Consider the following 25,150-nt stretch of genomic DNA (forward strand, 5'->3'; position numbering starts at 1 on the left):
ACAGCGAGTTAGCCTCCTGCTAGCGTTAGCACCAACAGGCTTCAACAGGCCACGTTAGAAACAGGTCCCGGGTCCCGGGTCCCAGTGAAACCAGAAGCAGCCGAGTTTACACCGACACAAAAAACATCTTCTTTATTTTTCTCGCTCCTGTGGTGTTCTTTAACCCCCCCTACACGTTTGAGCCCCCTGAACGGTTATTTTTACGTCTTTTGAGGAGGGGGGTTGTATTTAATATTTTTTTGAGGGGGACAATCTGCCGCTACTGAATATTGGTTATTAATCTGCGCCTAGGCATCATAGTTATTATACATTACAATATATTGAAATGGTATTGGAGCCAACAACCAGGGCTTCCACGATGGGAAAAAGCCTTCTATGGCTCCCCTCCCCCTCAGCAGCCACACAGCTTCTTCTCTGGCTCTGTGTGTGTCTGTGTGTGTGTGTGTGTGTCTGTGTGTGTTATTGAGCAGCAGTCAGATGGCTGAGATCATACAAACGTGGGCTTTGGCCAGCAGATTACTCTAAGACACCCTGGATGGCTGGCGAGGATCAAGATCAAAAACCTCCTCCTTCCCGTTTGTTCAACCTCGACATGAAGATTATTCGGTGTGTGAGAACTGCGTTCCTCAGTTAAAACCTTCTCTCCCTCTTCTCTAAATAGTCACTGCACCGGCTTTAGAGCCTTGGACCACAAACACAGACGATGACACGGTGATAGGTAGGTAAACAAGGGTTTCAAATGTTTTATTCCTTTAATATCAATGGCAAATATAAATTGCTGCTCCATATTTCATTTTCAATGTCCCCCCCTACATTTGAAGTGATTTTTAAAGACAGTGTCCAAATTATATAATTTTTAAAAAGTAAGTGCACAAAATACCCTTAAGTTATTGTTCAATAAAGAGACAGGCGGCCAGGCGATGGGGATGTTCAATGAGCTATGACGTGGTGTGTGTGTGTGTGTGTGTGTGTGTGTGTGTGGTGTGTGTGTGTGTGTGTGTGTGTGTGTGTGTGTGTGTGTGTGTGTGTGTAATGCATGAAAGCACCACGCCTGAGACTATCACAATAAGGAATGACCCTTGTGATACATGTCGATATACATCTCATATACGCTCATACATGTCATATATACTTCTGTTAGGTTGTGTCTCTTTTAAGGCATTATCAGACACTTTGTATACGGGGACAGAATGCAACAAAAACAAAAAATCAAATATACACATGAACATGAGTTTCCTCTGATGGTGAAACTTGTAGCTTAAACAACTGGTCTGAATAGTAGTCTTGTTCTATGAGAGATTCCACAGCTGCTTCTTAAGGCTGAGAGCACCACGGGCGGGTTTTTTTTTTTGGTAATGAGGAAGTGGTGAGGTGAGGAGCAATAGTTGCATGTGATCTCTCTCACACACACACACACACACACGCACACGCACACGCACACGCACACGGCCATGGATTGTAAAAAGGAGGAAACAGAGACTCCCATAGACAGACATTAATGCTTAGGTTAATACATGAAGTCTTTGTCAAGTGGACTATTTCTGCCCTCTTCCATCCCAAAAATGTCTCTCTGAAGACCGCGACACACACACACACACACACACACAGACACACACACAGAGTTCATTACAACTCCCCTTTAGTCCCCCTAATACCGGGGCTACACAGTTCCTCTCCAGTGGAACAAGTTTCCGTTTGACAAGAACACAGAGCAGCACTCCACACACTACGCTTTTTTCTGATTCACCTTCATGCTTTAACTGAGATTTGCAACTAGTGGCTGCAGGAGCAGGGACGTTCCTTGGGCACTGCGCTGCTACACTGCAGGGTTTAGGATGCCGTCTACATTCATAAGAAGCTGCAGGGATGCCTGGGATGATTTCTGAACCTAGAGCAGCCAGTAGGACCCGAGATGGGCCACCAGGCAACCCAGCGTTGCCATAGCAATCATCCCCACCTTCAACCTGACCACTAACGCCTCTCAGTTTTATATATATATATTTTTAATTCTATTTTTTTTTCCCCATATATTATTCAGATTTTTTTCTTTTTTTCCTTTTATTCCTGCATTATAGTGCAAGATGGCTTTGAAAGCTAAAAAGTAGGATCAACCACAAAGAAAGGTTTTCAGGAGCCCTCTGCCCAAATCTGAACAGACACACCGGAGACGTTTCTAAATACGCTCAATAAACCGCAACCACAAGAAGAACAGAAGCTATGACTAATTAAATATAGTTCTATATTTTCTTCTATATATTCAGCATATCTAATAAATACATTTGTTGTTAGACATAACATCTTTCTGTGAACTATTTACATTAACACTTTGCAGAAACAATAAATAGCTATAAAGGCAAGGCAAAGGAGAGAAAATATGTTACTATTATTTTTTTTAAACATTTTCGAGCTTTCCATGTGAACACAGAGGAGACCATTTCTCCGGGTGTTCCTACTGAGAAGTCCGCGCCAGTCGTTTTAGTTTCAGGGCGACTCGGCTCGTCTCAATCTCAACTCTCCCTTCAGAAATGATTGGCAGGACCGTCCACTCGTGAAAAAACCTTCCTGTCCTCCCTACGTTATGGAATGTGCTCCAGTCCCCCGACTGCTCCGCGGCTCTTCCCTTCCTGTTAGTACCTGGTGACCGGGGCGGGGGGGCAGCCCTGGGCCTGGGGGCCGCTGTTACAGCTTCCCAAACCTGTTAGTGACCCTGTCGTCGCCAGGCTCAGACGTGACCCCACACACCACACCACACACACACCACACCACACACACATTAGGATAAAAAGGATGCTGTTTAAGAAAAACGCCACAGTCATCAGAGAGAGGCAGACCCCCCCCCCCCCCCCCCCCCCAAAAAAGAAAAAAAAACTCCCATTTCCCTGGGCCCCTTCACAGTCTCATGCTGCACTATTTTGTGTGTGCGATGTTTTTTTGTTACTTTTCCCTCTGAATAGCAGTTGTGGACAGGTTGGTTAGTAGCCTGCCACTGCCTGGGTGCGTAGGGACGCATTGTGGTCGGCCCCCAACAGTTTAACACCACACACAGTTTTACTTTCAGTGTCCCCTAAAACTCTGCTGCACCCCCCGGCACAGGCAGACACGTGGCATGCGTTTCAAACGCTCACTTCATCTTGTAACATTACTGCTGTAGTGGGTGCCCTTTAAGTTTCTAAGAGTCAGCATTTGAAAAAAGATGAAACAGTTTTGTTTAAAAAAAAAAAAAAAGATTTAAACAAAAAAATGCTATTGTAAGTGCTAAATACCATGCACAGATGGGTTACCTGGTTGGTGATCATGTCAGTGCCACACCTTTGGAAGGACTCGGTCTCACTGGACAACTAAGAGCAATGAGGTAGGTGTGTGTGTGTGTGTGTGTGTGTGGTGTGTGTGTGTGTGTGTGTGTGTGTGTGTGTGGTGTGTGTGTGTGTGTTGTGTGTGTGTGTGTGTGTGTGTAAGTAAGGGTGATATCTCAAGTGATTCCATGACTCTTGAGGCATAGAAAAGAGGCAGTGGGACATTGTGTGGTAACATTCTCTGGCTGAAAGTTGTGTTTGTGATGGATGGACGGAGAGATGGGTGGAGTGTCTTTAACTGGTGCGGAGCGGGCGACACCCTAAAAGACTGACCGCTGCTGATGGGCTGGATGCGGGCAGGTGTCTCGCAGGTGTTGCAGTCTGGTGGGAACGGGACGTCTGCAGAGGCCTGGCTGGAAGAGAGGCCTCAGACTTGGTCAGTCACAGCATGGAGGGACGGAGGTGGGAGGGGGAGGTCAGAGTGGGCTTATGGAGTGGGGAGGCAATATTGGGACGAGAGTGGCTGAGGGTGGGGGGAGTTGTGCTGCCCAGTGCTGTCTATAGGCTGCAGCCCAGCTGCTTGGCCCTCTCCTGAGTGTCCTGCAGCAGCAGCAGGCTGGCGCTGGAGTAGCCCTCGTCGCTGCAGCTGCTGCGCAGGCTGCCCCGCTCGTCGCCCGAGTCGCTGACACTGCTGGTGCTCCACTCCAGGTCACCCAGCAGGTAGTCCGTCCCCTCCACGTCCACATCCAGGTCCTCTGTTGGAGCACAGGGACCACAAGAACATGGTTATAGGGCTAATTCACTATTTTGTCCTGTTGTTGTTAGTTATTCAAGTTTTTTCCTGAAGGTACCACTTTAATCTTTTGAGTTAACAACGTGAGTCAGGATGTAACGATGCACCCTATACAAATCACAATAAATGTGAGAAGATTACAACCGGTTGAGATGAAAATGTAATCGCAATGCGACTTTTAAACAGCCTAGGGCGTAATCTACTATGATTTCACTTGTTTGACTTCAGACGCCACTACGTCTTCTTAAGTGTATTTAATTAAACAGCTGTACCTTGGTCAGAGTCAGACTTGTCCAAAGACACAGTGGAGCCGGTACTGTCCATGCGGGTCCTCTCCACCCCTAGCTGCTCCAGACGCCGCCTCAGATGTCTCCGCTCCCGCTGTAGCTGCTCCACGGTGTGCTGAGCTCTCCTATCGCTCTCCTCCAACCTCTGCAGGGTCGAGAAAAAAACAAAACAGTTAATGTGTGTGTTCCCTCAGTGGCTAATGCAAGATTTAAGTCACTCAAACACAAGACTAACACACTCACACAGCAGAGGGCCCAACAAATTACTCTTGTCTTGTGTAGATGACTTCCAGTCTGGATTTGGGCCCAATCACAGCACTAAGACTGCTCTTATTGAAGTTGTAAATGGCATACGATTAAACACTGACTGCTGCACTTCCCCCTATTTGATTATGCAAAACTGCTTGACAGACTACAAAACTGGACTGTTTGTCTGGCATGGTGCTATTTGGTTTAAATTCTATCTAGTGGAGTTCCTCACGGCTCCATCCTTGAACACTGCTTGTCATAATTATTTTCAGTGGTGAAAAAGGCAAACGCGTGAGGCAATTCCAGGTATCCCCTTAAACACTAAGGAATTTCTACTCTATTTATTTTATTTCTACTAATTGAAAGTGTCCTAACAGGAAAATCCCTGCCTGGTACAGAAACAGCACTAAACAGGACTGCAAAGCACTGAAAAAAGTTGTTTGTTGGCTGAACATACAGTAGGTCTTGTTCTATCCTACCTAAATTGGATTTCCACCAGGTACTGCAGAAATCATTAAAGATCCAAACCACCTGGGTAATAGCCTTTTCTACCTTTTGAGGCCGGGAAGAAGGTACCGGATACCAGGCCAGCACTGAGAAGCTCAGAGGGGACCTTCCTTATCTTTTCGCACTGATCTGGTGTGAACCAAACACACACATAAATACACGCACCTTGATATGATCTTTGGCTTTCATCAGCAGGCTTAGAGTGGTGTGTCTGTTAGCATCTGGTCCTAGGGGAACGAGAGACTTTAAGCGCTCTAAACAGAGCCGTAGATGTGCCCGTCTGAAGAAAGAAGAGAAGAAACAAAGAGAGAGAAACTGTCAAACATTATGTTTTTTAAAGATAAACACAAAAAGCATGTGACTTGTTACACGTTAAAGTTCATTCTTGGCCTTGGAAATAGACAACAAATTAATAATAACTCAAGGTCCACTTGTTAACTTTTTTCTGGAGCTTTAAACCGCATCTCATGGTCTCCATCGCTGGAGGGAGTCCACTCAGTTGAATCAGGTAACCAAAGCATGGAGCTTCAATCGCATGATGCCATTTAAGCTATCTCATGTAGACCATGAGCTGTGGTTGTAGGCTCAAGACAAAAAGTTGTGGGTGGATTTTGAATTAAGTTGTCTTTTGTCAAATGTGATTTGATGCAAGCCTGCATAAAGCCTTGCATTTTTTACTTGTTATTAGGGCTAAAACACATCTGGATTTTTCTAAACTAGTCCTGAAAAGATATCAAATGAATACCTTTTTTATTTTCCTACTTTGAGAAATAGAAACATATAACAATAGAAATTATTTAGTCATGCTAGTGGCTTGGTTCCAAGGATGGCAACATTTGTCTGTCTGTTAGTCGGTTGGCCTATTAACTAACTATTTGATGTATTGTCATGATATTTTGAGTTTATGGTCCCGAGATGATTAATCCTAATAACTTTGGTGATCCCCTGACTTTTCCTTCAGTGCCACCATGATGTTGACATTTGTGGTTTTGAGTGAGATGTCTTAACTGTTGCTGAAATGAATTGCCACATAATGTGACAGACATTCATGTCTCTCTAAGGATGAATCAGACAAAACTATTAACATTCCCATCAGCCTCAGCTGTACTTTGAGTTTAGTGCAAATGCTAAAACCTGAAGTGATAAACATGGTAAATGCGGTCAGTGTTGTGAACATGTTACCACCTGAGTGAATAAGTATAACCTCGCAGAGCTAGTGTGGCTTTAGACTCTTGTTATGCTGTACAATAGAAGCCCAAACTCTTAAATGTTCAAATGTTGTCTATACACAAGCATGAAACATGAAAATCTTTGGATATTGTGTCAATACTTCAATACTACCAAAGTAGTATTTAGTCCCTCTGCTTTTTGAACCACAGTTACGCATTCATAAAAGATGTAGTGATTAAAATGTTTGCACAGGTTCTATATGAAGTGATGAAACCATCCTGTACTTTACCACATAATGTTGCTACATAGAATATCTGAGGAACAGTGTCCCAATCCTCCATTGACCAGAAGAAAAGCCAAATGTGCTGGGACACATGTCCTATAACAAACTTCACATTCACATTTGTCATCTCCACTCCATTTCCTCCTGTAGCTGCTCTAAGCTGGCAGCCTTGGCAGTCAGGTCTGGTGGGTGTTTGCCAACCCGCGGTTACACAACACACACCTCCAGCTCCGGCCTCGGCGGAGTGTGTACGTGTCTGTATGCCTGTGTGTGCTGAATGCGTGGGCGCGCGTACGTCAGACTTATCCTGACACTGAAAATGTTCGGCAGCTGAGGGCTGGCTGGACGAGCTGTACATTTATTGTCTGCTGCAGGAAGTCCTGATGTAAGAGAGACCGATTTGACTGTGTGCAGAGGGGACACACACACACACACACACAACACACACCACACACACACACACACACACACACACACACACACACACACACACACACACACACACACACACACACACCACACACACACACACACACCACACACACACACACACACACACACACACACACACACACACACACACACACACACACACACACACACACACACACACACACACACACACACACACACACCACACACACACACACACACACACACACACACACACACACACACACACACACACAGCGGTCTGCGATGAGGAAAGAATTTGCGGGACGGTGAGGGCCAATGTAGTGTTTACCAGCATAGTCTCGCCTTGCCAGACCCTTCTTCACAGTGCTGCGGAACAAGGTCTGGCTAGTCCACACAGTATTGTGGGATGGGTAAAAAAACATGCTTCGTTATTGGCTATTCCTTAAACCAATCACAATCATCACGGGCAGCACTAAGAGCCTGACAGAGCCACGGTGCCGCTGCACTGATCTGAGGATGTGGGATATGCCAGTATTATTCAGGTTTTAGAGGCATGCTTGGAATGAAAGAGGGAGGCTTTGTGTGCACGGTCGAACAAGTCCGCCATGGCGCTGTATGTAAACGGGAATATTAGTGGAATATTCACATTCATTAGCCATGTAAACATCTTAGTTGGAAAACTGTCTTTTTCAGAATAAGGGCAATAAACTGAATATTATGTGCAAGTAAAAGGTAGTCACTGACACATTTGTGTTAGTAAATCAAACCAGTTCAGTATGCTTTTTAATGTCAAAGTTGTGAAACGTGTAAACTGAAAACTGATTATTTTTGGGATGTTCTCATACTGTACAATGACCAATTCAAGTTGGCTACAAAACACTACTGGTTGACTGTAGTATGCGTACTATTGTAGCTGCCCGCTGAATATGGCGTGTAAACCTCCGCCCATTTTCAACTCCTGAGTTAATTGGTATGCATTTCTCCCAGCGTTGTGACCCAGGACGTATCTGAATTGTCATGACCAGAGATCAACCTGTGTTGACAAGTTTGGTTTGAATTGATAAAAGAAGGGTTGAAGACCGGTCAGAAAACTCTGGTCATTGGTTTCAAAATAAAAAGTATCATTCCAAAGGGCATGCAGATTGTCAGGGAAATGCCCTTGGCTGCTTTATTCTGTCACAAGGTATCTAAGTGAGATAAAAACACTCCATGGGCGTGGCTTTAACAGGTTATTCTGGTTTAATAAGGCTATTAGTGCTGTGTGTAAATAGGTAAGTATGTTACTGTATGTGGCGCTACGTGTTGCATTAGCCTAATGCCAGAACCTAGATTTCTCTGCCCTAATTTTGCGAAGTTCTCGTTTGGTCTGAAATTAAGTGTGAAAGTCAGTTTTTTTTTTATGCATAAAAAAATGCAAAACGAGTTGTCCCTTGCAACCTAACACGCTTTGGCTGGAGTCTTGTTACATGGACGTAAGCATGCACACACACTCCCCCACATGCACGCTCTTGGTTCTGTTTGCGGCGACAGAGGGGAGTTGTACAAAATAGAACTCTGAATATGTGTGTGTGTGTGTGTGTTGTGTGTGTGTGTGTGTGTGTGTGTGTGTGTGTGTGTGTGTGTGTGTGGTGTGTGTGTGTGTGTATATAGAGATTTCACTGAGCCAATATTGCTGCAGGGGTGGAGGGGAGGGGGATGGGTCTGGTTGCATGCCTCTGGCTTGCTAGAAGGGGTCGAGCGGAGTAGTTCACTACTAGCCTATGATGGCTTTCTATCATCAAACTACTGATGGGAGATACTAGCAAAAGGCTATGAATGTTCTCAGGTGCAAAACCATCGGGCTGTAGTCATAATTTTGACTCACTGTTGGGCATGAGGTGCCTCCACACATACACAAACACATGCATGCACGGGACTAAATACCAGGCACATGCCTTAGTGTCATATATTATTCAGGCTGTCCACTGAGCTGCTGGTTCGGATCAACTAGCACAGGGTGGATGGAAGCAGCAAGAGGGACTGGGACCAAAACATAAACACATAAATAAAACACTTATTTTTTTGGGTCCCAAAATATCTGCATTAAAAAACAAATTCATGACAACCTCACAGCCTGTGATTAGAACTGACATTATCTTAGCCAAAATGTGTTCTATTTATAGCAGGATTAAGGGTCTGTGGGGCTGTACTTTGGCGTTGCGGTGCTTTGAGCCAAATGCTAACATCAGCACACTAACATGCTCACAATGTCAAAGCTAAGATGCTGACGTTATGCAGGTGTAATATTTACCATGTTCATATCTTAATTTAGCATGCTAGCATTTGCTAACTGGCCAAACAAAACAACACCAAGTACAGCTGAGGCTGATAAGAATGTCTTTAAGGTCATTAAACAAAGTATTGGACAAATTAAAAAGTTGACATTATGATCCAATTCATCTTCTAGCAACCATGAATGCGTGTACCAAATCTCAAGGAAATCCATTTGAGTTGTTTCAGTTTGGAACAACAACAACTGAGGTTGCCATCCTGAGAGCTTTTCCACTAGCATGGCGAATATCAGCTGTGTCCAGAAGGTTTTCTCAGGTGTTCTGTGCTGCAAAAACACATTTTCCTAAACTTGGACAATATAATAATACGAGCCACAGCTGACTTGACAATAATCACCTAGTCTGGTTTGGTAGGGAAACGTTGCCAATTTTCAACCGGCTTGTGTCACTACAGCGCGGACAAAACGGTACCGCATGCCCCCAGGCCCAGAGATCCCTGCTCACCCACCGGCAAACGTTCACCAGATGGACAAAGAGTTGGTATCTTTTATTTCTATATTTGATGTGAAAATATTGTGGCTATATTTGGTTTTCCCTGGCTGCCTTTTTGTGCTGCTGGGTAGGCAAGGGCTCTTACTCACAAGATTACTTGTTTTTTTCACATGCACGATTGACAACTGCATGAGGTATTCCACTGCCCGAACAGTGAGTTTACTTTCCCAGGGCAAGGGTTAATGTTGAGCCCTGCACCATCCATGATGAGAATTAACAACACATGTCACACCACACACACACACACACACACACACACACACACCCACACACACACACACACACACAACACACACACACACACACACACACCACACACAACACACAAACACACACACACACACAACACAACACACCCACACACACACACACACACACACACACACACACACACACACACACACACACACACACACAAGAGAGAAAGAAAATAGACACTTTTACATACCTGTTCTTTTCCATTCATTGTGCGTAGACCTGTGGAGATAAAACCATATGAGAAACCACCCCTAATTACAGGGCCACTGCTTAAACAAGGTAAGGTCTTGTGCGTCATTAATGCAGTCCAAGGCCTTACTGCAGTGGATTGAGAGAGAAAAGTAGAAAAGGTGTGGGTGTTTATGAGCAGTCAGAACAGCTGACAATATGGGATTCTAGGAAAAACAAAGACCAGGCTGGGTATTCTGATGCCTGAGGCTTGTTTAACGGAGGATACTTGTGCTTTTTTAAGGACTCAGATACGTGATGAAGAGGCCAGAGGTAAACATAGTAACCGTAACTAGAAACAGAAGCCATGGACTATGTCCCTTCATTTTGCCTGATTAGCCACTGTGCATGTAGTACGGATTTAAGTGGAGGAACACACAGGGCTGCTGAAGGTAAACTGAGAGATGAAGGTGTGCTAGAGGCCAGCATGACTTCTGCATTGCAGTGTTAAAGCCACACACACACACAGAGAGAGAGAGAGAGAGAGAGAGAGAGAGAGAGAGAGAGAGAGAGAGAACACTGGGTTATTCACTTATACAAACAGGGTTATGTGTAGTTTTTGGAATGCATGTGCTGGACTGACCTGTGTACAAAAAGAGGCGTAAGGGTGGTGGTGGTGGTGGTGGTAGTGTGCGTGTGTGTGTGTGTGTGTGTGTGTGTGTGTGTGTGTGTGGGCACAGAAGGCAAAGATACCCTCAGCATTCGTGAACTCTAATCTACCTCCACCTGACCTCACAAACCACCCTCCCACCCTATGTCCCAAAATAGCCTCTGCATCTTCAGCTCTGCTAGGCTTGACACTGTCCCAATGCTAAGATCTTCCAAGCAGCTATTTTATTAGAATGACATGAATAAATGTTACTAAACGTAACGTGAATAACCTTCAATGGGTAAACTCGTCCGTGAACAGATGCATTCTAATCAGCAATGGTGTTGACCACTAAAAACTACAACTCCCATAATTCCACGCAACTTCTCAAACGTCAACAAAAGTCTGTGTTTATCAACCATTTTTTGGTTGAGAGTCCCCTAGTGGCAGAAAGTTACATATTGTACGTTTAACCTGAATATAATCTGTTTTTTTAAACTGCATGTAAACGGCCTGTGTGTGTGTGTGTGTGTGTGTGTGTGTGTGTGTGTGTGTGGTGTGTGTGTGTGTGTGTGTGTGTGTGTGTGTGTGTGTGTGTGTGTGTGGTACCATCTCGTTTCAGCTTTGAGTGCTCTGTCCGCCTTACAGCCAGGGTGCATTCCTTTGCAGGTCAGACAGCCGCTGATGACATAACAGGGCTAGCAGGGAAATGATCCCACTTATTCAGGCTCATGGGACACCTCCCCCCCTCTGCCCTACCCCCCAGAATGCTCTACCCTCCACCTAATGCACCCATGACGCGACAGTGTATTGCTGATACATAGTTATACAGAGTAAAGATTAGTTGTTGTTTTATTATACCGTGAGCAACATAAAATAATCTATGGATTGCTTTAATTCTATACAAGCACATTACATTGGCAATCACCATGCTACTATATGTAAGGGATAGTGTAGAGAAATTTCATAGACCACCGGCCCTCGGGGGGTGGGGGAGAGATGAATGTTCACCCAGAAAAAGCAAAAGACTGGCTTTTTGAAGCGTGAAGGCTACCGGAGCTGTAATACGTAATTTGAAGTGCGTGGTGCAAGAGAGTTGATTACAATATACGATCTCAACACTAGATGGGAGAAATTCCTACACACTGGGCCGTTAAATACGATTGTATTGCTTCCGCTAAAGAAAATTGTCTGTTCCATCTCTGTGGTTGGAATCCTACGTCAATGGCAACGTAAACTCTGTAGCTGTTTAATGCAACTCAGATTGGACAGATAGTCTAGCTAGCTGTCTGGATTTACCCTGCAGAGATCTGAGGACCAGGTAACCATAGTCCTCAGATTGGACAGATAGTCTAGCTAGCTGTTGGATTTACCCTGCAGAATCTGAGGACCAGGTAACCATAGCCTCAGATTGGACAGATAGTCTAGCTAGCTGTCTGATTTACCCTGCAGAGATCTGAGGACCAGGTAACATAGTCCTCAAGTTGGCAGATAGTCTAGCTAGCTTCTGGATTTACCCTGCATGAGATCTGAGGACCAGGTAACCATAGATTGTCAGATTGACAGATATGTCTGCTACTGTCGTGGATTTACCCTGCAATGATCTGAGGACCAGGTACCATGTCCTCAGATTGGACAGATAGTCTAGCTAGCTGTCTGGATTTACCCTGCAGAGATCTGAGGACCAGGTAACCATAGTCCTCAGATTGGACAGATAGTCTAGCTAGCTGTCTGGATTTACCCTGCAGAGATCTGAGGACCAGGTAACCATAGTCCTCAGATTGGACAGATAGTCTAGCTAGCTGTCTGGATTTACCCTGCAGAGATCTGAGGACCAGGTAACCATAGTCCTCAGATTGGACAGATAGTCTAGCTAGCTGTCTGGATTTACCCTGCAGAGATCAGAGGACCAGGTAACCATAGTCTTCCAACCTCCAGTTCCAACACAAAGGAAGCGGAAGGTAACGGACATCTGGCCAAAAAGAATAAATCTGTCGGAATTTCCTGCGGCAGGGGAGCAACCCAGGAAGTGGAACGTCGCGGATATCGATTAGTTGAGCATAAACGTCTCCAACATGCTCCATCTACGGAGGCCAATGCCACAGTGTCACGCCTGAGTATAACTGAGTCTTCTTTCCTTACTTGGTACCAGGGCCTGAAGTTAACACCCGATGCAGGTGAAAAAAACTGGCTGGTAAGAAAAGAGAGTGGTAGGTGGATTTTTAAATCCTCCAACCACTATGGCAGGTGGTCAAAAAAATTAACTTCAGGCCCTGCATGGTATTGACTGGTCAGGGTAATGTCAAGAAAATGAATGACTGTTCAGTCTTATATTGTAACTCCACACACAGTTAGGGTTGCTCAGTGTTTCAAAATTGTAATCACGATTACGGCTCCTTATTAACACAAAAATTCCTGTGTTCTGAACGGGGAAAAAAAGTTCAAATGGGAAAAATACTGTGGGAAATTTCACAGTTTGTGTTTTCGTGATTTCAATAAAAGGTTAGGGGGTTAGGGTTATATGACCAATATAATCAAGATTAGGATTATTTCCATTATTGAGCAGCCCTACATAGACAGTGAAGACTTCCATCTCCCCATACACATCCCTGGACAAAGCTTTGCTACATGGGGTCCATGGGCACCTGTCACTTTGGTGGTCCTTGGTGAAGAAAGATGAGCAGAATTTACTGGAAAACGGAACTGTCTCAAAATGACTGACCAGTCCATCTTTCCTTCAGCTTAGTCTACTACAAGATTCTTCTTCATGAAACTACCATTAAGCTGTATTTTCATTTCTGAAGCTTGGCTGTAGCCTCGCCCAAGTTAGCCACATTAGCCTGAACAACAACAACAACACAGGGTGGGGAGCATGGGAAGACTCAATTTGCCTGCTTAACAAGGACGGCTCAAAGATCACTGTATGATTTCCATAGTGCACTGTAGTGAAGGGTGGGGGAGGACTCTCTTATGTAATGGAGGAGCTGGTGCTCTCCACTGCCTGCTAAGAGTGAGAATAGAGCAGGAAAAGAGAGAGAGAGAGAGAGCACCACTACTACTGACACATGCGTGCACACACACATACACGCCAAAAACACACGGAACTCCCTTCCCCCACTACTCACACATCCACGCTATGCAGGAACACCAGAGACTGGAGGAGCTTGTACACACTGGGTTGAGTGGCTTCACATACATACATGAATGACTGCCCTACATTTCACAACAAAATCTAACTTATTATGTTAACTTATGATAAGCATGTTCAGGCATGTCCTGAGTTGGAAGCAGGTGTGTTCTTGCAGCACTCCACATCCTGCTCCGTTTAGCGCATAGTGACAATGGAAGAACACTACAGGTTAGTCACCGTCACTAAAAACGTTGGTCGAGCCCATCGGGCGTAATCCTGGCCAACAGGCTAAAGGAAATATTTAAAAGGTCCCATGACATGGTGCTCTTTGGAGGCTTTTCTATAGACCTTAGTGGTCCCTAATACTGGATCTGAAGTCTCTTTTATATAGACCTTAGTGGTCCCCTAATACTGGATCTGAAGTCTCTTTTATATAGACCTTAGTGATCCCCTAATACTGTATCTGAAGTCTCTTTTATATAGTCCTTAGTGGTCCCCTAGTACTGTATCTGAAGTCTCTTTTATATAGACCTTAGTGGTCCCTAATACTGTATCTGAAGTCTCTTTTATATAGACCTTAGTGGTCCCCTAATACTGTATCTGAAGTCTCTTTTATATAGACCTTAGTGGTCCCTAATACTGTATCTGAAGTTTCTTTATATAGACCTTAGTGGTCCCCTAATACTGTATCTGAAGTCTCTTTTATATAGACCTTAGTGGTCCCCTAATACTGTATCTGAAGTCTCTTTTATATAGACCTTAGTGGTCCCTAATACTGAATCTGAAGTTTCTTTATATGGACCTTAGTGGTCCCCTAATACTGTGTTTTTCTTCTGACTATTAGAAGAAAAAAAAGAAGACATTTGATGACGTCATGTTGGACGCTATTAACTATGTTCTTATTTATGGTAGACTAAATATTGAAAAAGAATGGACTTAGCCTATATGGATGTATGGGATACTCAAATGTGAAATGTGTATAGCGGTGTTGTAACTTTAGATCGGGGGATAATATAGTTGAATATGTACATTGGGGTTATGAAGGGTGACAGGCCTGTATATGTGGACATAAATGGCATGCTTTACATCATGTACATTATGTAAATTGATCTTACTGCCTTAAGTAAAGAAATAGGACAAATCCATCCATTGTAAATAAATAAATGTTCTTCCTTAAAATAGGGGTGTAAGTAAGTACACCCCTATGTTAATTTCCCATAGAAGCAGGCCGATGTTTTTTTTATTATTACAGGCCAGTTATTTCATGGCTCAGGATAATATGCATCCTGATAAAGTTCCCTTGGCCTTTGGAATTAAAATAGCCCCCCCACATCATCACATACCCTTCGCCATGCATAGAGATTGGCATGGGGAACTTTCCATAAGATCATATCTCACTGCAAATCAAACCAGTTATTAAGCTAACTGAAATAACAACATGCCAATATCTATGTATGGTAAAGGGTATGTGATGATGTGGGGGGGGGGGGCTATTTAATTCCAAAGGCCAAGGGAACTTTATCAGGATGCATATTATCCTGAGCCATGAAATAACTGGCCTTTAATAATAAAAATGTGCCTGCCTCTATGGGAAATTAACAAATGGGTGTATATTTATGCCCCCTGTATTTTAAGAAAGAAAATGTATTTATTTTAAAATTGGTGTCTTAAGGACTGGCTTTTTCTAATTGTTTTTAATTAAGGCATTAAGATCAATTTAAAAAAATTAAAAAATAATTTTTAATTCCTCTTTTTAGTCAACTTTAGCACAGGTTCATAAACTTATGAGCACCGCTGTATACTACCGGTCATCCAACAAGGTCTAAAGGTCTACCGCCACAGGGCAAGACGTGATAGTGCACATGGGGACAACATTGCACACTTCAGACAGTGTTGCCTTCAAGACATCCAGTGTTTCCCTCGTTTGAACATACTACAAGCTGTGGAAGCAGGTAGGGTTGCAACTAACGATTACTTTCACTGTCAATGAATCTGCCAATTATTTTCTCGATTAACTGATTAGCTGTTTGGTCTACAAAATGTCAATCACTGTTTCCCAAAACCCAAGGCAATATCCTCAAATATAAAAGTTTAGTTTACAACTCAACACTTTTCAGTTTACTGCCATAGAAGCTGGAATCAGAGAATTCTTACTTAGATGACTCAAACCGATCAATTATACAAAATAGTTGTCAAATTATGTAATAGTGGACAACTTTATTTACCACAATTAACCTTTGCAGCTCTAGAAGCAGGTGGTCCTAAAATCAAAAACGAGAGCCTGGGAGAGTAAATGCCGTTTTACGGTCAACGCATCCAAGCGTGCACACGCCGATGTGACGTCAAAAGGACGTAGATCTCGCTGGCGCCCCAGGATTTGAAGTGTGCATCCAGAGGGCGCGCACCACTCTGTTCGATTTCAGCAGTTGCAAAAAAACCCAAACTGCAATCTGACCACGGAGCGCAGGTTGATCTGTGGGGTGTGGATGTAACATGAATCTGTCCTGATTTGATTGATTAATGGAATTCTATGTGTGTGCAGTAGTGTCCGTTGACTGGAGCTGTCAGGACATGCTCCCTCACTGAAATGTCTTCTGCAGTCACCTTGACTTAATGATACAGAGTGGCCATTCGCTCTAAGCCAGCCTGATGTTTGCTGCTGTCAGTCACACGCTTTACAGAAGACAGGGGGAAGTCAAAACATGGCCTTAACCCAATAGACTCTCTCTTTCTCACTCACACACACACACAACCTATAATATTAGATGACCTTTTGTCTTGTTTTTGTAGCTTTTCTTGCCTTTAATAGATAGTATGTCTGAAGATTTACAGGAAAGAGCTGAGAGAGTGCAATATATTTAATTGGAGCACCAAAAATATGCAAAACAACATTATGTTAAATGTGCTCACAAATAACTTTGTAACCACAAACCAAAAATGATACAATTTGTCAAATTAAAATTGAGCTGTCCTCAGTGGGGGACACACTTGGACAGAGGACATTATAAACCCCTTGTTGCAAAGCTGAAATATGATACAGCATACTTTCTAGCCTTTACCTGCTACTTGTGTTTTTCTTGCTTTTGCTTTTCCTCTTTAAGCTTTCCCTCTCTTGGCTGCTGATGAAGGGTGGCATGGAGGCATAGCCATGTTCAGCTTCTGCAAGCAAACAAAAAAAAAACATAATAGTCACGTGTCAGGATATCTGGCAAAGCAAAATATAGCCAGCGTGAAAAGGAGCCAAACTGGGAGTAGAGAGAATGCAAAATGTGCCACATTAGATCTTGAGCTTTTTGGAATCCAGGAGCACTGTCTTGTTCTTAAGTGCAGGCGTTCAACGAATGGATTTCATGCAGTCTCTTAAAACAGTATTTTCTCCCCTTAGCCTGGACAATGATGTCATCTTGAACTAGAGTAAACCCCACTTGCAATCCACAACAGAGGAAAAGGAGGGGCCTCCATGAAAACAATGTCTCCCTGCACATCTGTCTGCATTAGCCACACATTTTATTAGAAAGCTAAATGCACGAGTTATTGCACATTTGCAGTATAACCCGAACTTGTCAGAATATTGATGTTGCTAAGCACTTATTTTGCGTTGGCGTTGCATTCGGCTGTATTGTGCAAAATTCTTTAATGTAAATGTTTTTATGCCTTGCCAGGTTACTTCATGTGACAATATAAAGGGCAGCAAGAGTATTTAAAATAGCTTGAAAAATGACAAGGGCATAAATTAGCCTAATTTAAGGGGGTGGGTTGTCATTGTAATTTTTCACATATAAAATAGAAAACAACACACTTTACCTCGTTCCCTGCGCTCAAGGTACTCGGCTGCTTCGATCAACATCTGCACCATTCCGACCGCCGCCATTTTCAACAATAACACTGATATTAATATAAGAAGCCGATGAGGGATTCACAACTTGCCTTAGGTCCAACCACGGGTCTACTTCTAACACTCAGGTGGCTCGCCGTTCTGTCAGTTGTTGGTTGTTGTTGTTTTTAAAAGCGAGAGCTGGCTAACGTTAGATAGTTACTCTACAGTGTATCAACCGGGCAATTTAAAAGTTAAATGTCCTGAATACAGCACCAACCAGTTCAAGACGTCTCTAAATGACTGGTAAAATGGTTCAAGTAACGTTAGCTGGCTAGGGTTTGGTTGGCTGGCTGGTAAAAGCTGACGCTAACACTTCTTCGACTGCTATGGTTGCTCTGCCCTCTTTATTAACCTACTGTTAAATGCTAAATATCGTCGGTTTGAAAAGTAAATCAACGTCAGTTCTTCGAGAAAGAGAGAGAGAAATAGCGGCTTGTTGACAAAACGAAAAGCTGCTTGGCGAGAAAAATAAGTCGATCTGAATGGCAAAAAAAAGTGTTTGCTAACGTTAGCACAAGTGAGAAGTTGCCAAATAAACGATTTAAAAAAAGTTGTCGCTAGCTAGCTCGGTTGTGTATTGAAAATATTAAGCCTATGAAAAAACAAGATCGTTGGCTGTTCAGTTGTCACGGACTTGCCTGATGTGAAATGGATAGAAAAACGAGCCAATTGTCTTTTAAAGTTCAACCGACGATGTCATCCAACCTCTAACGTTATGTGGCTGGCTAGTTTAGCTAGTGTCGGTTACTCGCTGGACACGACTGACATCAACTGAGGAACAGTGAGTGTTTATCAAACTGCTTCCAAGATAGTGGCTTGTTGATCTGAACGACAGCTTACTACTGTACTTCACCACCAAGCCTCTTGATCCTGGCATGTGATTGGGTACGGGACATAACAAATGAAGCTCTTATTGGGCGAACCGACTGCCACTGATGCTCAGTTCCGCCCATGGTGGTTCTAATTCTCATTGGCGGAGGCACATAGCTCCAATGCCGTGATTGGTTGCTATCTGAGAACTTGTGAGCTATTGGCCGAAATGCCCACGAGCTAACGTGACATCACCCACTTCTGACAGAAGACACACCTCTCTGCCATGCTGTTTCGCGGTGTATGGCAATGATTGGTTGCCGTGCTGTTGTTTGTCTTATTTTGCGAACACGCATTGGCCAGATTCACAGTTCCCTTTATAATTGGTCCTTCGCTTCTCCTATCACAAAGCATATATCGGCGCAGGCGCACGCACACTGCTTTCCGTTACAGAAAAAGCCTGCTTTAAAATGAGACGGATGCCCATTTTAAAGCAGGAAAACACCCTGGACTTTGTCCACATTGAATAGTTTTACCTGCTGGAAGATGTCTTCCATCAAGGACTAAATGTAATAATTGAATTAAAAAACACCAGTGGCATATGCTTGCAGAAAACAGCACCTACATTTAATTTAATGTACCAGAAAAACCTGCAAAGAACAATAAGGCATAACCAAGTAATACATCTAAGTGTAGATTAAGTTATAGTTAGCCTGTCAGTTTTAGCATTACTGGAGGAATACTTTGATCACGTTCATCAATTTAGAAAATCTTAAATCGTAGTGTTAAAACACTGAGAATAAATGATTCTGCCCATGGGATCCAAAATTGCCTTACATTTCATTTCATTTCTTATAATTGGGACCACAATCACACATTAAAAATGCCTTTATTTCAAATACACCTACACACGTCAACACAAAGCGCACTGTATTGTGTCTCCTATCAATATTCAGACACAGTTGAGTATTGACAAGAGACCCCCAAAAAAAGTATATACAGAATTATTGCATAACACAAAACAGGTTTGAAATACCAAATAGCACTATATCATCCTCTACTGTACGGGGAGAACGGGGGTAAGCTTCTCAGGTATCCAATGAGCTGTTGATACTCTCAGGCGATGAAGTCCAGTGGTCTGTTGAATCCACCTTTTCTGTTCATGTACTGCCTAAATGAAAGGAAAAAATATAGAAGAAAACATTACATCACTGTTACCCTCGCAACACTTGCAGATTACATCATCGAGCACCAATGGGAGAGCTGGGATCTCTGCATAGAAACACCTGCAGAGGTGATTGGCTACACATTAACAGCGGTTGACACTCAGCAACCTGGCCGACAGCGTCAAACAATAACTTCAAAATGATCACTATGTAATCACAGGCTTATCAAACCGTTCCCAGTGTCTGTGGCTATATGCAGCACGAACCAACAGACAGACACATTTGGGCTTTTTATTATTTTTATTAGTTTTTGCTGACGTACCTGTATTTTCTCTTCATGGTCACATTGACAGCAAAGGCATTGACAGATCCATCAGTCTTCTTCCCCTGTTTGAGAACATCGTTACTGCGTCTCACATTCCAGTCATCATATTAACAGGTCCAGCGTAATATTGACACATCACTAATTTACTAAATGTAGTAGTTTCTGCTTGACTTCCATGGCTCCTTTTATTCACAAAACTACTTTGTGAGGATCATTTGGAAAAGAAGCCATTGCAAATCCACTCTAAACTACAATATATACAGTACATATACAATAAACTACAATAATCATCCAACTGAAATAAGGAAATTAATATTCTATACAATGCAATACTATACAAAACCATGATGGCAGTTTCCAAAAATGTATGTGACAAATCAATCTCTTTTATTTATTTTTTATTTTTATTTTTTTTTAGATAGTGACAGTGGTTAGACACCCTTCTGGCTAACTCCCCATTTCTTTGAACATTACGTCTACAGCGGCTTCTGGGAAACACTGAGCAGCTGAGAATCTGATCAAAAGGATTAAGCTGGAAGCTGCTCGAAGAATTTAATGTAAAGTAGTTGCATGTTAGCCTGGCTTCACCCTCCTACGTACTTCCTCTCAGTTTACATTTTCCTTCAGGACGCGGTTTGTGGTATATTCGCCGTTTCCTCCGGCCAAGCGTTACCTGTCCAATCAGAAGGAGGTTGAGGTTGTGATCTAGTTTGAGTTGTAGTTCTGTAATGGCGGCGGAGAAAGATGCGAGCGAAGCCATTCAGTCCGCTGTGGCAACGCTGCTGAATAGAGTCTGTTAGGACCGGGCTGATGGACCAGAGTCTGGTAGGACCAGGCTGATGGACTAGAGTCTGGTAGGACCAGGCTAATGGACCAGAGTCTGGTAGGATCGGGCTAATGGACCAGAGTCTGGTAGGACCGGGCTGATGGACCAGAGTCTGGTAGGACCGGGCTGATGGACCAGAGTCTGGTAGGACCGGGCTACTGGACCAGAGTCTGGTTGGACCGGGCTACTGGACCAGAGTCTGGTTGGACCGGGCTACTGGACCAGAGTCTGGTAGAACGGGCTGATGGACCAGAGTCTGGTAGGACCAGGCTGATGGACTAGAGTCTGGTAGGACCAGGCTAATGGACCAGAGTCTGGTAGGATCGGGCTAATGGACCAGAGTCTGGTAGGACCGGGCTGATGGACCAGAGTCTGGTAGGACCGGGCTACTGGACCAGAGTCTGGTTGGACCGGGCTACTGGACCAGAGTCTGGTAGGATCGGGCTACTGGACCAGAGTCTGGTAGGATCGGGCTACTGGACCATAGTCTGGTTGGACTGGGCTACTGGACCAGAGTCTGGTAGGACCAGGCCGACGGACAAGAGTCTGGTAGGACCGGGCTGATGGACCAGAGTCTGGTAGGACCAGGCTGATGGACTAGAGTCTGGTAGGACCGGGCTAATGGACCAGAGTCTGGTAGGATCGGGCTACTGGACCAGAGTCTGGTAGGATCGGGCTACTGGACCAGAGTCTGGTAGGATCGGGCTACTGGACCATAGTCTGGTTGGACTGGGCTACTGGACCAGAGTCTGGTAGGATCGGGCTACTGGACCAGAGTCTGGTAGGACCGGGCTAATGGACTAGAGTCTGGTAGGACCGGGCTAATGGACCAGAGTCTGGTAGGACCGGACCAGAGTCTGGTAGGACCGGGCTAATGGACTAGAGTCTGGTAGGACCGGGCTAATGGACCAGAGTCTGGTAGGACCGGACCAGAGTCTGGTAGGACCGGGCTAATGGACCAGAGTCTGGTAGGACCAGGCTGATGGACCAGATTCTGGCCCACAAAGATGAATACAAACAAAGCGTGTGCCTGTCTTCAGTTCAGCTGTGGAATGCAATGGGCTGTATTAGACATAAAGTGCCCCCCCCTGTGGCTGCACAGCGTAGCACAGCCTCGTGCCCCTACCTTGCTGGTGGAAAAGGATCCAAATCCCATCTGTTTCATCATCTCAATTTCCTCTTCTGTTTTGCCCTGCATGTCTTCCTCTGTCAAAAAAAAGATGGTTTTGAACTTGAGACATAACAGTACAACAGATACAGTTGGCACAGGGAAATTATCTTAATGTTGCACTCTGTAATGCAAATTTATTATTATTCTAATACCCGAGATCTGAATGGGCTTTGCTGACTTGTCCTTAGCGTGTTTGCCCTCATCAGAGGGGGAGGTGGAGGAGGAGGGATGACGTCGGGGGGGAGACCTGCTGGAGGGAACACAAATGACAGACACTTCAAGTGATTAATATTGTTGGCATATATTGGCATCTTGATATGCCACACCTGTGAGGTGGATTATCTCGGGAAGGGAAGTGCTCACTAACACAGATTCAGACAGGTTTGTAAATAACATAACCTTTTGCATACATAGACAAAGTCTTAGATCTCTGAGTTCAGCTCATGAAAAGAAGGGGCAAAAACAAAAGTGTTGCATTTATAATTTAGGTCACACACACACACACACACCACACACACACACACACACACACACACACACACACACACACACACACACACCACACACACACACACACACACACACACACACACACACACACACACACACACACACACACCACACACACACACCACACACAACCACACACACACACACACACACACACACACACACACACACAACACCACACACACAACACACACACACACAACACACACTTGGTGAAGATAATGGTCCAAAGTGATGTGAAACAGAGACCCATATCAACCCCCAAGGAAACAATAGTGACTGAAAAGAGACAATGAGACTACAAAGAGACGCAAAACACACAAAGAGACAAATCCCTCAAAGAGAAACAAAATGTACGGGGACATTGCATCCATTTACAGTGGGGTTCGAAAGTTTGGATCACCCCAGGTAAAAATGTGTATTAATGTGCATAAAGAAGCCACCACCAAGTATGTGCACCTATGTCTTCCACAAAGCGAGGGAAAACACTGTCCAGCTCTCCAAAGCGGGGCGTTTCCTCACCTTGAACGTCTCCTGTGAGGAGACCGTGAGCGACTCCTCCGCCGCTCACGGTCCCGATCACGAGAGCGCTCCTTTTCCCTTCGCCTCCGCTCGCGCTCCCTTGAAGTTGAGCGGGAACGCCTTCTCTCTGCAGGGAAGGAGGAAGCAGAATCATAATCATAATAGCAGTAAACTGGGGGATTTTATTCTTCTTCTCTAAATAGAGAATTTAAGAGATTCCTTCTTTACTCTGTAGCACTTCTCTGAAACATGGTTTAAACATGCTAAGCTGATGCATGTACGGATGTCAGTGGCACCACGTGGGTCCAATGTTAGTCTTTTAATAACAGTATGTATACATATTATTGTTGATATAATAACAACAGGTCAAACTTGGCCGACTTGTTGTGCTACATGAAAGATACGGCTCTGATCTCATGTGCCTTTAATAAAACTTTAGATTTAGATTCTAACACAAATTATGCTTTGTGAGGTGCAGTTCAACCACTAGTCGGTAACACGGGAATGGTTCATAAAGTTGTGGCAAAAATGTATTTGGTATTAAAAAAAGCTGTCAAATGTCAGCATAACTGGAAGACTTAACCCTAAACTATTATGTAGTTTGCAATAGGATTTCTAAATCTATTGGCATCATTGCAGTATGATTTGGCTTGCTTCTGACCCCCCCCCTTCCTCAACATAACCACTGACACAGACAAGTCCACCAGCATCATTTGATCTTTATGCTTTCAAATGTTTTTATGGCTTTGTTGCTTAGTTTAGCCAACCATATGCTTGTGTTTTTAAATCACATGCCTACTTGTGTTTCGTTTGTAGATTTCAGGAGGTGTAATTTCTTTAGTTGAAATTCCTCCCATAAACCCCTTGGGGTTTCTTAATGTCCTTTTGCCACGGTTACCTTGATTGTGTTCATGTAAATTTAATAAATAATACTATTACTATCACCACGGGCATTTGATGTCAAACCCGAGATATAATGAATTCAATGACATCAATCACAAGTCTCAAATGGTATACAAGGATGAAGAAATAAGGTTCATTTAAACAGCTGATAATATCTGATGTTTTTTATAATTTGATACCTATCTTAATATTTATTGCCACTCCAAAACTGTAGCTAAAACACACAAACTACAAAAACCAGCCAAATATCTTTAATAGCTTCTAGAACTTTCTGTTAGCCTCCACATACTCAGCCTACCATTACTCCAAACCCAGTCACTAGTAAACACAGTAGTTCATTATTACATAGCTTTTAAAAACGTGTTATCTAAACAATAACGTTAATCATGTTCAATAACTGCTAGTTAAGCTAGCGCTACGTAAATAACTAGCTAGCTAGCTAGCGGTTAGCTACATTAAGGAACGTGTAACGTTAGTCGACAATCACGCTAACCTTTAAGCGTCATAATATAACGTCAGATTTTAAGGTGTAAAGTGTGTATATGGGATATAAAGTAAGTTCATTATCATCTTGTCATGAGCATATTTGCTTTGTCCCTGTGTAAAATGACATAAAACAGCGTTATTGAAGCTAAAACCTAGAGCATCTGATGATGGCGTTATGCGCGCTAACGTTAAGGTCCAGCGTGAGTTTCTTACCTCGTCTCGGAGGAGTTCGGCTCCTGCTCCTGCCCATTCTCCCAATGGATCAAACGTTACCCTCTTAGGTCAATGTAGCACTAAATGGAGAAATATTAACAAACTATGGGTATTTCTTTAGATTAATGGCTGCAACTTCAAGGCAGGCTGTTGTCTTTTACACGCGAGCTTCCGGTGATATTGGTGCAGATGAGCGCCCTCTACCGACCAGGAGGAGAGTCGTCAGCAGTGCACTGCAGCCAGGTACTCGTGCCCAAAACTGATCAGGCCACTGTTCATCCCACACCCCAGCCACAGGGTAGCAGTACTATACAT

The 25,150-nt window shown here is 43.7% G+C and overlaps 2 protein-coding genes across 3 annotated transcripts; both read right to left on the reverse strand.

The window, feature by feature from the left end:
• Positions 1–1,355: 1,355 nt before the first annotated feature.
• Positions 1,356–18,756, reverse strand: mxd1 (MAX dimerization protein 1). The gene is given in 6 exon segments (XM_032515184.1): positions 1,356–4,048; positions 4,359–4,518; positions 5,295–5,409; positions 10,260–10,298; positions 17,086–17,185; positions 17,831–18,756. Coding segments are annotated over 6 exon segments (678 nt in total). The 5' UTR covers positions 17,898–18,756; the 3' UTR covers positions 1,356–3,851.
• Positions 18,757–19,593: 837 nt separating this feature from the next.
• snrnp27 (small nuclear ribonucleoprotein 27 (U4/U6.U5)) lies at positions 19,594–25,064 on the reverse strand. Of its 2 annotated transcripts, none has more exons than XM_032515183.1 (6): positions 24,836–25,064; positions 23,234–23,360; positions 22,354–22,448; positions 22,157–22,236; positions 20,202–20,266; positions 19,594–19,884 (listed from the first exon to the last, which is right to left on the reverse strand). In XM_032515183.1, exons 1-6 carry the CDS (start codon positions 24,870–24,872, stop codon positions 19,830–19,832), a joined length of 459 nt encoding a protein of 152 aa, XP_032371074.1. In that variant the 5' UTR covers positions 24,873–25,064; the 3' UTR covers positions 19,594–19,829. The 2 variants fall into 2 exon arrangements, with proteins under 2 accessions (XP_032371074.1, XP_032371073.1); XM_032515182.1 differs by having other exon boundaries at positions 22,354–22,451.
• Positions 25,065–25,150: the final 86 nt, after the last annotated feature.

The sequence above is a fragment of the Etheostoma spectabile genome, chromosome 5 (genome assembly GCF_008692095.1).
Source record: "Etheostoma spectabile isolate EspeVRDwgs_2016 chromosome 5, UIUC_Espe_1.0, whole genome shotgun sequence".
Taxonomy (NCBI): domain Eukaryota; kingdom Metazoa; phylum Chordata; class Actinopteri; order Perciformes; family Percidae; genus Etheostoma; species Etheostoma spectabile.